This window comes from Excalfactoria chinensis, chromosome 22, assembly GCF_039878825.1.
Source record: "Excalfactoria chinensis isolate bCotChi1 chromosome 22, bCotChi1.hap2, whole genome shotgun sequence".
NCBI classification, from domain to species: Eukaryota; Metazoa; Chordata; class Aves; order Galliformes; family Phasianidae; genus Excalfactoria; species Excalfactoria chinensis.
In genome coordinates, this window is record NC_092846.1 from 5,061,799 (window position 1) to 5,076,538 (window position 14,740).

The window sequence follows — 14,740 nt, forward strand, 5'->3', positions numbered from 1 at the left end:
ACCCACAGGCACCCACATGGAAAAAGCCAACCCAGGCTGTCTTTGCAACTTATTTATTTATGAAGTGTGAGGTAATGAAGAAAGTGCTAAATCCGACCACAGTGTTAACTAACGGTTCTCAGCAGGTCAGCAGAGCCATCCCAGCCAGCACCTCAGGGTGTTCCCTCCAGCCCAAATCCTGCACCACCTGCAGCTCTGCTGGGGGCAAAGGGGGGGTGGCAGGGCTGGGGGGAAACGAGGAGAACCCCTGTTATTGCAGACGGGTGGGTTGGAGAGCTGCGAGGTGGGAACCAGCCTCTGCCAGGGCTCAGCTCAAGGGTCCAGCAGGAATCAGCCCCTTCCTGATCTCCCTAAAGTGCAGCAGGATGGAGCCTTCCGGCAGCAGAAGCCCCCCACCCCCTCCAAAAGAAAAAAAAAAAAAAAAGTTTTTCTTATATAAAAAAGCAAAACTCTTTACCAATACTTCTCAAAAAGTGGTACAAAAATACAGTATAAAAACACAGCCTCCAGTATAAGACTCGCAGTTACAGCAGCAGTTTCTAGAACACAAAATCCAAGATGAGCTACTGCATGAAGTGGTAAGAAAATGAGGTACAGCCTCACCGAGCCAAGGGAGCAGGGCACTGCCTGCAGGACAGCGCCCAGGTCGGGGTCACGCATCCCATCGCCGTCCCTGCTACGATCCATCCAAACATGAGCCACCGTGTGACCCACCGAAGCCGTTGATGGGGATGTCCTGCGGGATGGAGGTGTGGGGCAGCTCCTGGCCGCGCTGTTGGTGGATAACAGCTGCAGGACGACCAGCAAGGCAGGATGGAGTGAGCCCCCTGAGCTGAAGTCACTGAGCTTTGCGACAGCCGCCACCCCCGGCAGCAAGGGTTCAACAACCCAAAAATGTGCAAATCGAGAGGGAGCGCGGGGCTGCGGGGCGCAGGCAGCTCCATGCTAGTGCCCCTTGAGCTGAGCAATCTGTCTGAGCAGCTGCATCTGCCGCAGCCGCAGCTGCCGCTTCTCGGCCGCCATCCTCCGCTCGGCGCTGATGAGCGACTGCAGGTACTCGGAGGACTTGCTCAGGATCACCACTTTGGGTGTCTTGGGGCAGCTGGCCAGCCCGGGCACCTGGTCCCGCAGCGCCAGGAAGCGGGAGCGCAGGTCGTTGCGCCGCTTGCGCTCCAGGTAGTTGTGGTTTTTCCTCTTGGCCACGTCTTCGCTGTCAGAACCGGGGCCGGCTTTTGGCAAAGCGGGGTCAGGCAGCGCGTGGGAGGGGGGTGGTTCTGCGGTGCTGAGCGGCTCCTCCTCGTCCCGCTGTGGGGATTTGGGCTGGGGACAGCTGTCCGGCGGAGAGCGGGCGGCGTAGTTGTGCTGCTGCTGGTGGATGGAGATGTGGAAGCGCTTCATGCAGGGGTCCAGGGGGTCGGCACGCAGCGTGATGGTGACCGGCTTCCGCAGGCTGAGAGATTGTCTCTTCTCCACTGTCACCACATCGATCTCTTCGCCCTCTGCTCACAACAGACATGGAAAGAGCAGTCCCCGTTATTTGAGAGCCCCTCAGCCCATGCGCCTCCCCTGCAGCCTTGGCCATCCCCCACTGCTGTACCCTAAAGTTGACCCCGTGACCTCCAGAAGGGATGATGTGATTTTAAATGCTCTTTCAGTGCCGCCACACACGCAGATTTCCCTCCATAGCCGTGTGTCCAAACCCCCTCAAACCGGGCTGGGGCTTCACTGTTGTTCAAGGAGCAACGCACATCTCGGGCAAAGCAGCAGCGGGCAATGCCCGATCCCACCTGCCTGGGGAAGGGAGGGGAGGAACGAACACCCAGACCAGGGAGAGGCTCTTAACTTTAAAGACTATCCCTACTCTGAGGCTTTCACGGCCCATTGGAATTGTAAATGAGGGACATGGGGGCAAAGCTGCCCTTTGTTCCCTCGGCTCCAGTTCCACACTCGGTGACTTGTTACTTTTCACAAGTGACAAACCCCATTCAGAGCCCGGCCCGAGCCCACCCCCCATTCAGCCCAGGCAGCGGGGACGGAGGTGACAGTCCCCAGGGCGGTGGGGGAGGGAGGCACAGCACCAAGACCCAAATAACTCAAAGCCACTAAAGCGCTGCGTCCCGGTGCAGCTGATCCCGCAGAGCTCAGCGGGGCGAAGGCTGGGCTCAGTGAGACGGCTTTACTTCGCGCGTGCTGCTACCGCTCTCACTTTAGCGGGGCACTTCCACCTTTCCCATCTATTTTCTTTGATCCGTGCAGCACCATCGGCCCCCGGGCACGGCCTCGCCTCGGCCCTTCACCACCCCCCCGGTAGCCGCGATCCGGGCCGGAACGTGCCGTTCAGCGCCGTCCGAACGCGGCCGCTCTCACCCACGTGCGCACACAACTCCCGCCCGTCCGCTACTAAAAGTCGGACCGCAGGGCCCGCCCCCGGAGGCCTCTCATTGGCCACCTGGCGGGGCAGTATCACCTCGCTCGCTTCCTATTGGCCCGCGGCGCTGCCCGTCCGCTCGGCCACTCTCATTGTTTGCAATCTGTTGCTTTTTGTTTGCTCCCACGTGGCGCGGCAGGACCCGAGCCGGGACCCCCCGGCCCTTCCAGCGCCGCGGATCGGGGTTAAGCCTCTTACGCCCGCGACCCGCTTACCGCTCCGGGCTGCTAATGGCATTAAGCGCCCGGCCCGCGCCGTGACTCACCGGCCGGCAGATTTATTAACGGGGTCACGGCCCCGCGTCAGCACTTGCCGGCGGCCGCGAGCCCGGGAATGAGAAGTGGGGTGGGACGGAGGGCTTCGGAGCCCCGAAAATCCGCGACCCAGGTAGGCCCGGCACGGCGGGGCTCAGCGCGGGGCGGGCAGCTGCTGCCCCGTGGCCGGGCGTATTCCACGCAGCGCCGCGTCCGCTGCCGTCGGTGATGTCCCGCCCTCCCCCGGCCACCCCGGAGCTGCTCCGCCTTTTGTCCCGAGGATGCGGGACGCGTTTGGGGTTCCGAGCCGGCAGCAGTGCTGGAAAGCTTGGCAAAGAGGCGCGAGCGTCCCACCCACACGCTCCTCCGGGGCTTCGAGGACCCGCACAGCGGCCAAGGGGGACCGAGCCGCCCTCAGGAGGCAGCGCCGCATCCTTTGTTGGCACCGGGCCGCCCGTACGGCGCTGCTCCGCGCTCGGTGCCCCCGCATCGGACGTGTCCTTACCGGAATCGCTTTGGCCCTCCGACCCCGAGGACGGGGGCGCTTTGCTCTCGGCCAGGGGGCACAGGAACACGGCGGCGGGGTCGACGCAGTCGCTCACGGAGCTGCCGAAGCCCAGATCGGCGCCTGAGGACGGTTTGTGCGGCGCTGCCCGCGGAGTTCCCGTGGAAAGTTTCTCCGTCATCGCTTTCTCCAGCCGTTCCCGGGCCGAGAAGCCGCTCCACATGCAGTCCCGCAGAATGAAGGCGCTCAGGTTGCCGAAGAGCTGCCCGGTGCCGATAAGGTACTCGGGTTCGTCAGGCAGGCAGCAGCGCGGGGGGCAGCCCCGCTCCTCCGCCGCCGAGCAGCCCGGCCGCTCCCCGAGGGGCGAGAGAGGCGGCGTGGGGACGAGCTCGAACTTCTTCCAGATGTCCTCGCTGGGAGCCGTGGAGCGGTGAAAATCCTCCCCCGCCTCATGGTCGTAGAAGTAGTGTTGGTACGCGTCCCGCTCCATGGCTGCATGGGGGGGGCACAGCCTGGAGGCGGCGGGGCCGGGGGGCAGCCACCTCCTCCTCCTCGCCCCCTCCAGGCGCCCCGCGTCCACCTCGCCCGGCGCTGCGGGTGGCGGCGGCAGCTCAGAGCCGGGACACGGGCGCATTGTTCCCCCCTCTCTTATAGCCTTCGTGCGATCGCCGCCCCGCCCCGCGTCCAATCGACGGCTCCATATTTGCATAGAGGGGCGTGGCCCTTCCGATCGCCCCGCCCCCCACCGGGGGTCTCAGCTCAGGGATGCTGCGGCCGTGCCTCAGTTTCCCCCCTTATGGGGCGCGGGGTCGGCCCGTGGCGCTGCAGCCGGCGGAGATCGCGCAGCCGCCGTGTGCCGGGCCGAGCAAAGCTCCCTTTCATTGTCGAATTCTTCCCATTAACGCCAACGTGCTCATTCCAACCAAATCGCCTGTGGGAGAATGGGGAAACCGAGAGCATCGACCTCAGCAGCCCAGAGCATCCCCCGGTGCGTCTCAGCCACATGGAAAGGTCTCAGTTTGAGGGACCCCATCCACGAGCACAGAGGAGCTGGGAGCTCTGCAAGGCAGACTTTGACTGAGGACACCCAGGTCCAGCCGGCAGCATGAAGCTGTGAATGGGAAAAGCTGAGTTATGGAGATGTGAGCTTTGCTGTCCAGCTGTGCACAAGGAACGAGGTGTGTGCAGAGAGGGACAGACACCGCCTGGGGACGTCTGAGGGGGGCGCAGCATGGGGCCAGCAGAGCCCTACCCACGCACTCAGCTCCCATCCTTGGCACTTTGCATTTCACTGCTGCCAGGTTCTTTCTAAGAAGGGCAATAAACGCTGTGGAAAGGTTGCCAGGCTCTGCTCGAGCTCTAAGGACCGTTACAAAGTCCACCTGTGATATGCAGCCCCAGCCAGCAGGGCTGGGAGCCCGGGGGGGGGGCTGAATCCCTGAGGCCTTGCCCAGGATGAGCTGCCTGATGCACCCGTTCCTATCCCCATCCCTATCCCCATCCCATCCCCATCCCCATCCCCATCCCTATTCCATCCCCATCCCATCCCCATCCCCATCCCTATTCCATCCCCATCCCCATCACATCCCCATCCCATCCCCATCCCCATCCCCATCCCTATTCCATCCCCATCCCATCCCCATCCCCATCCCATCCCCACCCGCCGCACCGCCCCGGGCTCCTGCCGCCCTCAGCCGCGGGCTCCGTGCGCCACCTGCCGGGCGCGGATCTCGGGGCCGGGATGCTCCTCTCCGTGCCGGGTTCCAACTGCAGCCCCGAAAGCGCGGCGCCCCGCGGGCCCCGAGAGGGTCAGTCCCCCCCGAGCGCCCCATTCCCACCCGCAGGACCCGCTCTGCCGCCCCCCGGTGAAGCCCCTTCTTCCCTCCCTAAAGAATCTCCCCCAGTTTAGGGGCTGAGCCCCTGCGGGGCTCTCGGCTGCAGTTCTTTGCCCTCCCCGAGGCCTCGGGACCCCTCCAGCTTTTCCTGGGGTGCGGCAAGAGTTCGTCTCGCTTTCAAGGAGCTCCGGATGTTTCGAGGGCACGAGAGGACCGTTGAGAGGGGCTGGAGCAGCCGCGCAGCCCTTTAGTCTCGGTAAACACCACCTGAGAGCTGCTCCTTGCGGGCTGTGCAAACAGAGGAGGGTACCCAGAGGGGGGTGCCCGGGGACGCAGCACTGCAGGACCCCCAGCCGTGCTCCCTCTGCAGAAGCTGCATCACAGGAGCGGCTGCGACCCAGCCAGCAGCTGGCACAGCTCCAGGGATGGCAGGTTTGCAGCCCGCGATGCCCTTTGGATTCCCACTGACAGCAGGGCTGGACTTTGCTCTGCCCCCAGTGCTTCCATCGCTGCACCCCAAAGGCTGCCCCAGAGCTCCCCAGGCTGCACCCTGCCTCTGGCCATCCCCTCCCTGCAGCAGCCGCCCTGCCATCCCCGTGGGGCTCCTGTGCTGAGCCCCTACACCGACCCACATCCCCATCTTGTCCCCCACTCCATTGCAACATCCTGCCTGAGGCCCCGTGGGATGGATTTGATCCGTGCAGAACTGCCGTTCACCACCACGCAACGTGTCCCCTTTACCCCCATGAAGCCATGGGGCCCTTGCAAAACCCCCAGGCCCCATGGGTGCAGGAACACAGCGAGCACCGCTGCCAGAACCACGCTGAGTCCAGCAGGCAGCAAAGTGCAGAAAGAGGGAGGAAAATTCAGTCCCTGGCACCTCCTTAGCCCTCTTTTTGCCCACTTGCGGTGCCAGGAGATGCATCAGCAGCACTGTCTGGTTTTGGGTGCGCTCACACTTGCTCAGCTCTGGGCTGTGCCAGCTCTGTGCTATGGGGATGTATGGGCTGCAGGCAGGAGGCAGAGCCACCATCATCGGTGCAGCCCCTTTTCCCACCCCTGTCCCCATTCCTGTCCCTATCCCCTGTAACCCCAGGGCCAGCGCTCGGGTCCCATCCTCAGTGTCTGCTTCACAGCTGGGAGCATCCCCTGGGTGTTCACTTGGCAGAAGGTTTAACATCTTCCCCACTCCCTGATATTGCACAACTCCGGGCGGGGAGAAAATCTTCCTAATTCCAGGAAATCCCCCAATCCTGCTCATTCTGCTTCTCCTGCCTCAGCTGCACGGCAGGGCTGTGCCCACCTGCAGTCTTTCTGCACAGTCTCAGCACAAAACACCGCCTGTTGTTCACCCAAAACTCAGGAGCAGCTCCTTGCACTGTGCCTGAGAGCGGGAACGCCATCGAGAGCCAAGGAGCCCTCGGGCAAAGGGATCGGGGTGGCAGCAATGGCAGTAGCAGCGCTAAGGGGCTGAAGATGGGGTTAATGCCACGCTGGCCCCATCCCATGGCACTTCTCAGTGTGATCTTTGCTCCGTGGTGACCTGAGCAGTGCTGGCAGCTATTGACATGGCACTGATGCTTTGCTTTTGCTGGAAAGGTCCATTCGAGCTCACCAAGCCCATTGCCTTGCATGGGATGCTGTCACCAGATGCTGTGTCCCAAAGCTGCAGCCCCATCGTCCCGCAGGCACAGCCCCGGCCCCACAAGCAGCACTGAGAGGTGCAGCAGTAGTGGTTCACTTTGGGCTTGGGGCGGTAGAGACACTGTCACCTCCCAGTGCCACCATCACCTCCCAGTGCCAGGCATCCATTGGTGAGGGCTAAGGATCAGCTCCAAGGGGCTCTGTGCCCCACTGCAGCCCCACTACAACCCTCCATCGAAGGGACTTCAGTGGAGCAGGATCGCTGACAGGGCAGCACGAAGCTGGCATAGGAGTGTGCGGAGGAACGGGGACAGACGGACAGATGGACAGATGGACAGAGGTTCGGGGAAGGTCGGGGGCTGCAGGTGGGGGGAAGGGCCGAGGCTGGGATGGAAGTGCAGGAGGCGGGCGGCAGGAGGCAGGATGGGGGCAGGATGGAGGCAGGATGGAGGCGGGGCGGCAGGAGGCGGGGCGGGCCGCGTACAAGGCCGCGCGGGCGGTGGCTCCGCGCCCCATTCATCGCGCACGGCATGGCTGGGGGAGGCGGTGCGGAGCGGGTCCGCGTCGGGGCCGCGGCTGCGGGGTTGTTGCCGCCTTCCTGCCGCCAGCCCCGCCGCAGGGTGAGCCGCCGTCCCCCTCCCCTTATCCCCGGGGCTTCCCCGGCCCCGCTCGGCGCCGTCTTCGGTTCCCCCCCCTCTCCCCGATCCTAATGCCGCGAACCGTTGCAGGAGAGCCGGGAGCGGCTGTCGGTGTGCAGCAAGCTGTGCTACGCCGTCGGCGGGGCCCCCTACCAGACCACGGGCTGCGCCTTGGGCTTCTTCCTCCAGATCTACCTCCTAGACGTGGCACAGGTACCGGGAAGGGGGGCGGCGGCGCTCGGTCGGGCTCCTTATGGGGCGGGGGGATCCGGGTCCCGCGGAGGGAGTCCCGGGAGCGGCCGTCGCTGTTGGGAGTGTGCGGATCGACGTGTCCCAGACGGCGAGTCACGCTGGTGGAACAGCTGTGGGGTCGTGGGAGCTCAGCGAGGCGGCCCCGGGGTTCTGTGCCCTCGCAGCCCATCTGTGCCCTTAAGGTCTCTTAGAAGCAGGAGGGGTTGAATTGTTACATAGTCTGACGGCAATAGGATGAGGGTATGTAGCTTTAAACTGAAGGAGGGGAGATTTAGGTTAGATGTGAAGAAAAATGTCTTTACTCCCGGGCAGTGAGGTGCTGGTGCTGCTGCACGGAGAGGTTGTGGTGCCACATCCCTGAAAGCATTCAGGGCTAAGTTGGATGGGGGTCTGGGCAGCCTGAGCCACTGGGGGGCAACCAGCCCGTTGTGGGGGCTGGAACTGTTTGGGCTCCAACTTCAGCCGTGGTTCTGACTCCTACAGCTTGACCCGTTCTACGCCTCCATCATCCTATTTGTGGGGAGAGCATGGGACGCCATCACAGACCCCATGGTGGGCTTCTTCATCAGCAAGACGCCGTGGACCCGCTTTGGCCGTCTGATGCCATGGTGAGTTCTGCCCGTGGCACCTGGTGTCCCTTCCCCGTGCACTGATGGCCGCCAGCTGTGGGCCTCCCTTGGGTGAGGTTAGTAGGGCAGGATGTGCCCACGGTCTGTCTCACCCAGCGGAGGTGCCTGGTGCCCCCAAAGCACAGGCTGCTGCCAGCAGCATTGCACTGTGCCTGTTATCCCTTTGTACCTGAGCTGTCCCCTTGTGTCCCTGGGTGTATCTCTGTGCTGTTACACCTGGACCAGCTCCAGCCCCCCAGGAGTGCCCTGTGCCACGCTCGGGTGCTGGGTGCAGACTGCTGTGGCAGGGCCGTGCTGCCTGCAGAGCAGGTGGCATTGCAGCCACAGGGAGGAGGGGGGGCTGTGCACAGTGATGCGGGGTGGTGGGGTGCCTGCTGATGGTCACAAGGATGTGGTGTGAACAGGAGGAGTAGCTGCCACGGCTCCAGGCGTCTGCATGTGGGTGCTGCCCTTGGGAGCAAAGTGCAGAGCGAAGGGAAGTTGGAGGTGTTGGGTGTTTATAAAACCCCAAAAGATTTGGCATGGGATGGGGGGGGGTGTCCATCAACACCCGTCCCTGCGCAGGACAGTGAGCAGTGGCACAGGGGGCTGTGGCTGCAGGGCACTCCTTTCCCCTTCAATTACACCCTCTGCTTCCAGGGGTTTCTGTGAATAGCTCTGGGCAGAGGCAGCTGCCTGGTTGAGCCAGGTTCCGTGCATGGCCTGAAATAGCCTCCCTGCAGGCAGCGCGGCGAGTCTGGGGTCTGGAGATTAGCGTGGGGCTGGGCGGGATAGCTGCGCTCAGCTGCAGCTCTGTAATCTCGGGTAGGGGTGGGGATGGAGCTGCTGCATTCTTCGGGATGGCTCGTGCATTGTTAAAATTAGCCAGCGCTTTTGTGGCCTGTTGGGCCCCTCGGCTCGCAGGTGTTATTTCTGGCCTCAGGGGAAACCGGCAGCCGCGGGCTGATGCAGCTTCGCTGCTGCCTCCATTTCTGGGCACAGTTTTGCCTCGTGCTGCTGCCCGACCCCAACCCCTCGGTGCGTGTGATGGGACCCGGGGGGTGAATTCCTGCCGGGCCACGAAGTTCGTGACGTGGAGCTGTGACTCAAAGCACGGGGCAGCTTCTGCTTCCTTGCAGCTCTTTGGAAGCCCTTCCTGGCACGCTGCTTCCTCCCGGCAGCTCCGCGCTGCTCTCATGCGGCATTTCCCGTGTTCCCTATGACCAGCCTTTTCCCCTGACGTGCTGGTCGCGTTGTCCCGGCTCTGACCTTCCTCCTCCGGCCGTTTGCAAACGGTTAAGCCGCCGGGCCGGGAAGCAGCACACAAAGGAACACGCCATCACACGCAGCCAATGAGCGGCCGCGCGTCACCGGCACCGCCGCCTCGCACCGCACCCACGGGGTAACTCGCAGTCATTCGCCCCGGGGCGCAGCGCCGCATCCTGGAGCCGGGGACACCCCGGTGCCCCATGGGGGGGGGGGCTGCGCTCGCCCCGTGAGCACCCACGGGTGCTGCGGCCCGTGCAACGTGCTTCCTGTCGTGCGTGGGGCTGCGGGGACCGATTCGAACCTTTCTCGGCTGCACATACGCGTGGCGATGTGCTCGCCGGGGGGGAGTGGCTGAGAGCTGCCTTACCCCTTCCTCCCCCCGCCGGGGTGACGTGTGTGTGGAAAAATGTGCATGTGCTCCATCCTGTGCAGCCTCTGCCTGCTTCATCCGCGGAGATACGGTTTCTCAACAGCCTCCCCAGCTTAAATTTAACTTGGTGTCCTGTGCTGTCAGCTTGCATGGAAAGATTTCCCCATCCCCTCGTTGCAAGGACACAGCCCTGACCATGTGCACAGTTCTGCTGGTTTGGTTCCTGATGCAGCCTCCATTCAGTGGCTTGCGGAGCATCGCGTGCTTGCAAGTCTGCAAACAAAGCCAGAATGAAGCCAAGATGCAGTGGGTGGCTTTCCGCTGCTGTTTGCCTGTTGGCCAGTTCTGACAGCCAAGTGCCAAGCTCTGGTGCTTGAGCAATGCTCCCTCCCTGATCCTATTGTGCGTCGCGCCCCATGTGCTGCTGCACACTGTGCAGAGCTGCAGGAAGGAGTGGTTGCTGCTGGCTGGGGCTCGCTCTGTTCCTGCCAGCTGAGCAGAGGTGACCCTGGGATGAGGGCTCGGTGCTGGCAGGAGCTGTGGGCAGGGAGCTGTGCTCCTGGCTGCTCTGCAGCCCTTGCCAGGAGGAGCAGGGCGATGGCATCTTGCTGAGCACGCAGCAGTGCTGCCTGCGGGAAGGGTTGGAGCTGGGAACTGATGGCAGGAGCAGATCAGTCCCTTCCATCACAGCGGAGATGCCTGCTCTTGCAGAAACAGTTCTTCTGTGGAAGTCTGAGTCAGCCCATTCCCTTCCCTGCTGTGAGAGCCAAGGTGATGCCTGCAGCCACGTGGCACCCAGCCCTGCTTATGTATTTTAGCAGGGTGGGCCTCGGGGCAGCTGGGGGTCCCCAGAATCAGGTCCCGGGCCCCCACTGTCTGTACAGCAGCAGGGAGAGCTGGGCTGATGGGTTTCAAGTGTGTCTGCGAGGCTGACACTGTGTCTTCCCAAAGGATCATCTTCTCCACCCCATTTGCTGTCATCTCCTATTTCCTCATCTGGTTTGTCCCAGACATCTCCAGAGGCCAAGTGATGTGGTATCTCATCTTCTACTGCATCTTCCAGACCCTTGTGACGGTGAGTTGGGCTCTGCATGCTGGGTCAGTGGGGAGGAACAGGGCAGGGTGGCAGGACCCACCAACAGTCACCGAGCCCGTTCTCTGGTGCCCTTGCAGTGCTTCCATGTGCCCTACTCGGCGCTGACAATGTTCATCAGCAGGGAGCAGAGTGAGCGGGACTCGGCCACTGCCTACCGTGAGTGCTTCCTCCCTTTCCTGCATGGTGCTCAGCTCCTTCACTGCTGTTCCCACTGGGGTGTGATCCTCGTGCAGGTGCAGGGAGGGGATTGTTCGGTTGCATCCCATCCCAAGGAATATTGTTCAGGGCCTGAGCTGCGGCTGGTCCAGATCTTTTCTTCTTCTTCTCTGTCTCCTCTGGCACGCATTCCTGTTAAGTCTGAGAGCTGCTCCTCAGTCCTCCCTCCCTCTGCTATAAGGCAGACAGCACTGTGCCCAAGTGCAGGCATACCTCACCTCTCTGTCTTGGTTTCCCAGCACAGGACTTTTTCCTCTGGTTTAGGTGGAGCTGTGGGAGTGCTGTGCTGGCTCACCTCTGTTGCTAACGGGGAGCAGAGAGCCCCAAGCTCAGCCCTGCTTCTTCTCCCCAGGTATGACAGTGGAGGTGCTGGGCACTGTGCTGGGCACCGCCATCCAGGGCCAGATCGTGGGCAAGGCAGTTGCCCCCTGCATCGAGAACCCCCCCTTCCTGAGTGAGACCAACTTCTCAGGGACCATAAGGAATGTGAACATGACCCACTACACCGGCTCGCTGGCAGACACGGTAAACTGAGGGCACTTGCTGTTCTCTGCTGCTTCCCTAGGCAGCAGCAGGATGAGGCCTTCCCTTATTGCTTCCCCTCTCACACAGAGGAATGCCTACATGGTTGCAGCGGGGGTCATCGGAGGGCTCTACATCCTCTGCGCCGTCATCCTCTCAGTGGGCGTGCGGGAGAAGAGAGGTGAGACAGAGAGGGGCTGTGATGGATGGGGCTCTTGGAGGAGCTGTGGCCTCATCTGAGGGTTCTGCCCCCTGAAGAGGGGGTGAGGAGCTGGGATGGCTTTGCAGAATGGCAGTGCTGTGGGCAGAAGGACACAGCACCTTCAGCTCATCTCAGTGTGCTGCTGTGAGGACTCATCTCTGCATTGCTGGAGATGTTCATCTCACATGGCTTTGGCTGGCTGAATTTGTGTGTCAGCTGGGGCATCCCAGAGTGAGGTGATATCCAAAGTCCAGAGCTCTGGTCCTGCCCTTCTGTTCTTCACCCAGCTTGGTTTATCCTGGGCAAAGCAGTGCCCCTCTGAGACTCTGGGTTGGGGACTTCTTTCCCCCATTGCCTTTATACTCCCTGGTCCTGTGTGCTGCTCTACAGCAGGTTTGGGTGCTTTGCCCTGGGCACCCAAGGTGCTGTCTGTGGGTCTGATGGTGGCTCACTCTGCTCCCCAGAGTCCTCTGAGCTGCAGTCAGATGAGCCAGTCTCCTTCTTCCGAGGGCTGAAGCTGGTGATGAACCACAGTGCCTACATCAAGCTCATCACTGGCTTCCTTTTCACTTCACTGGCCTTCATGGTGAGGAGGGCTGGACTGGAGGATGGGGCAGGGGGCAAGCTGAAGCCTGGTGGGCCAGGATCAGTGATCCAGATGTGGATGGAGAGTGAACACTGGCATCTGTTCATAGTGTCCTCCCCTGACCGCTGTCTGCTCCCTTTGCAGCTGCTGGAGGGCAACTTTGCCCTCTTCTGCACCTACACTTTGGGCTTTCGCAACGAGTTTCAGAACATCCTCCTGGCCATCATGGTGCGTATGGCCCCACTGGACCCCCCCAGGGATGAGATGCCCACAATGGCATCCCATGTCTGAGCTGGGGAGCGAGGGAGGTTGGGGCTGTGGGGGCAGTGATCAAAAGTCCCTTGGGAGCAGAGGAGGGAGCAGAAGTCACAGAAGCAGGGTGGGTTGGCAGGAACAGCAAAGCCTTTGTTCCCACGTGAAGGCTGCCAGAGATGGAAGAACAGGAGCCGTGGGGCCTTTTGTCCAAATCTGGCCACTTATCTCCCTTCCCCCATCTCAGGAAAAGGAGCTCGGTGTTCACTGTCTGGGATGGAGCACAACAGCTCTTTGGGAGTCCTATGGGATGGGGAGGTCTGAAGTGCCAAGCCCTGCAGAGCCTGGCTCCTGGATCTGGCTCCTTCCTATGCCCAGGGCAGCCAGGTCCTTGGCTGGCTAAAGGGAATGGTACCGGGGCCCTCTGCCATGTCCTTATGTGCCTGCTTCAGTCTCTCCAGCTCTCCAGGCTGGGAGTGGATGTTTGTGGAAGCCTGGGGTGTTGGGTGAGCGGCTGAGACCGGTGGGCAGAGCCTGGACAGCCAGTGACCACAAACCTCTTCCCACAGCTGTCAGCCACCCTGACCATCCCCTTCTGGCAGTGGTTCCTCACCCGCTTTGGGAAGAAGACTGCCGTCTATGTGGGCATCTCGGTGAGTGGCTGCGCAGAGCTGCGTGCCGGGGCTGGGATGGATGGGGCTGAGGGCAGCAGCTGTAGGGCTCTGGGATACCAACATAGCTTCTGTCCCCCCGCAGTCCGCTGTCCCCTTCCTCATCCTGGTGGTTGTCCTGGACAGTAACCTCGTCGTCACCTACATCGTGGCAGTGGCGGCAGGAATCAGCGTGGCGGCCGCCTTCCTCCTGCCCTGGTGAGAGCGGGGCTGGGCTCTGCGGGGCACTCTGAGATCCCTGGGGGTCCTGGAGGGAGATGCTGACCCGTCTCCACGCAGGTCCATGCTCCCGGATGTCATAGATGACTTCAAGCTGCAGCACCCCGAATCCCGCGGCCACGAAGCCATCTTCTTCTCCTTCTATGTCTTCTTTACCAAGTTCACCTCTGGGGTGTCCCTGGGCATCTCTACGCTCAGCCTGGAGTGAGTGTGGTGGGGGTGGCAGCAGGGTGCAGCCCGGCTGTGGTTCTCCCATCTCTGACGTGTGTGTGTCTGCAGCTTCGCTGGGTACCAAACACGGGGCTGCTCCCAGCCCAGCGAGGTGAACGTCACCCTGAAGCTGCTGGTGTCGGCCGTGCCTGTGGGGCTGATCCTGCTGGGCCTGCTGCTCTTCAAGCTGTACCCCATCGACGAGGAGAAGCGCAGGGAGAACAAGAAGGCCCTGCAGGACCTGAGGTGGGTGTGGGACCGTGCTGACAGGCGGCCGTGTTGCGTGCGAGGGCTGTGGGATGGGTCTGGCCTGGGCTCGTCAGGCGGCACTGGGACATGTTGGAGCTGTGGGCGGCAGTGAGGAGTGATGGTTCTGCCAATCCTGGCTGCCACAGAGGTGGTGTGAAGCGCCTGAGGATGGCACGGGACCTGCCCTGGTTGCCAAAGAGCTGGGCCGGGTCTGCACGTGGTGGCTCCGGGGCTGTGGGGTTCCCTGCTGCCTGCACAGCCCTGTGGGATGGAGGCAGGCTTTGCTTCACACCTTCTTCCCCCGCAGGGAGGAGAGCAACAGCAGCTCGGAGTCGGACTCCACAGAGCTGGCCAACATTGTGTGACCCACAGCTCGCCTGCCTGCAGCCCGGTGGGACCGCGGGGTGCCTGTAGTGTACATTACACAGATGGACCCGCAGAGCTGAAGCTGCCGTTCCCCGGCTCCAGGCAGAGCACAGCTCCCTTCCCGCAGCGGGGCCGGCAATGGGTAGTGTACATTACACTGTGACCGTGCCAAGGGCAGCGCACCGCTGCGCTCTGTACAGACGACACTAATTTAGGAAGCTGTTCTGTTTGTTTTGTTGGGGTTTTTTTATATAGATGATTAACTTAATGATGTAAATATTAAACTTTGCTATTTGTATATAGTGAACTGGAACTGAATTTGAGAACCTGCTGGTATTTGTTCACATA

At 62.0% G+C, this 14,740-nt stretch overlaps 2 protein-coding genes across 2 annotated transcripts; one reads left to right on the forward strand and one right to left on the reverse strand.

Annotated features, from left to right (window-relative positions):
* Positions 1-48: 48 nt before the first annotated feature.
* On the reverse strand, positions 49-4,295 carry MYCL (MYCL proto-oncogene, bHLH transcription factor). The gene is made up of 2 exons (XM_072355515.1): positions 3,188-4,295; positions 49-1,499 (listed from the first exon to the last, which is right to left on the reverse strand). The coding sequence occupies exons 1-2, from the start codon at positions 3,894-3,896 to the stop codon at positions 946-948; spliced, it is 1,263 nt and encodes a 420-aa protein (XP_072211616.1). The 5' UTR covers positions 3,897-4,295; the 3' UTR covers positions 49-945.
* Positions 4,296-7,132: 2,837 nt separating this feature from the next.
* On the forward strand, positions 7,133-14,710 carry MFSD2A (MFSD2 lysolipid transporter A, lysophospholipid). Its single transcript, XM_072355329.1, has 14 exons — positions 7,133-7,286; positions 7,395-7,517; positions 8,040-8,164; positions 10,755-10,878; positions 10,977-11,055; positions 11,468-11,640; positions 11,728-11,818; positions 12,304-12,425; positions 12,570-12,653; positions 13,247-13,330; positions 13,434-13,546; positions 13,628-13,771; positions 13,847-14,023; positions 14,334-14,710. The coding sequence occupies exons 1-14, from the start codon at positions 7,197-7,199 to the stop codon at positions 14,389-14,391; spliced, it is 1,587 nt and encodes a 528-aa protein (XP_072211430.1). The 5' UTR covers positions 7,133-7,196; the 3' UTR covers positions 14,392-14,710.
* The last annotated feature ends 30 nt before the right edge of the window (positions 14,711-14,740 follow it).

What these genes read in the sequence shown, in the direction of transcription:
- MYCL (XM_072355515.1), bottom strand. Translation starts at nt 3,896, where the DNA reads ATGCAAATATGGAGCCGTCGATTGGACGCGGGGCGGGGCGGCGATCGC. An exon ending in GGAGGGCCAAAGCGATTCCG is followed by an intron (nt 1,500 to 3,187) that starts GTAAGGACACGT and finishes TGTTGTGAGCAG; the next exon opens with AGGGCGAAGAGATCGATGTG.
- MFSD2A (XM_072355329.1), top strand. Translation starts at nt 7,197, where the DNA reads ATGGCTGGGGGAGGCGGTGCGGAGCGGGTCCGCGTCGGGGCCGCGGCT. An exon ending in ACCTCCTAGACGTGGCACAG is followed by an intron (nt 7,518 to 8,039) that starts GTACCGGGAAGG and finishes TGACTCCTACAG; the next exon opens with CTTGACCCGTTCTACGCCTC. An exon ending in TCACTTCACTGGCCTTCATG is followed by an intron (nt 12,426 to 12,569) that starts GTGAGGAGGGCT and finishes CTCCCTTTGCAG; the next exon opens with CTGCTGGAGGGCAACTTTGC.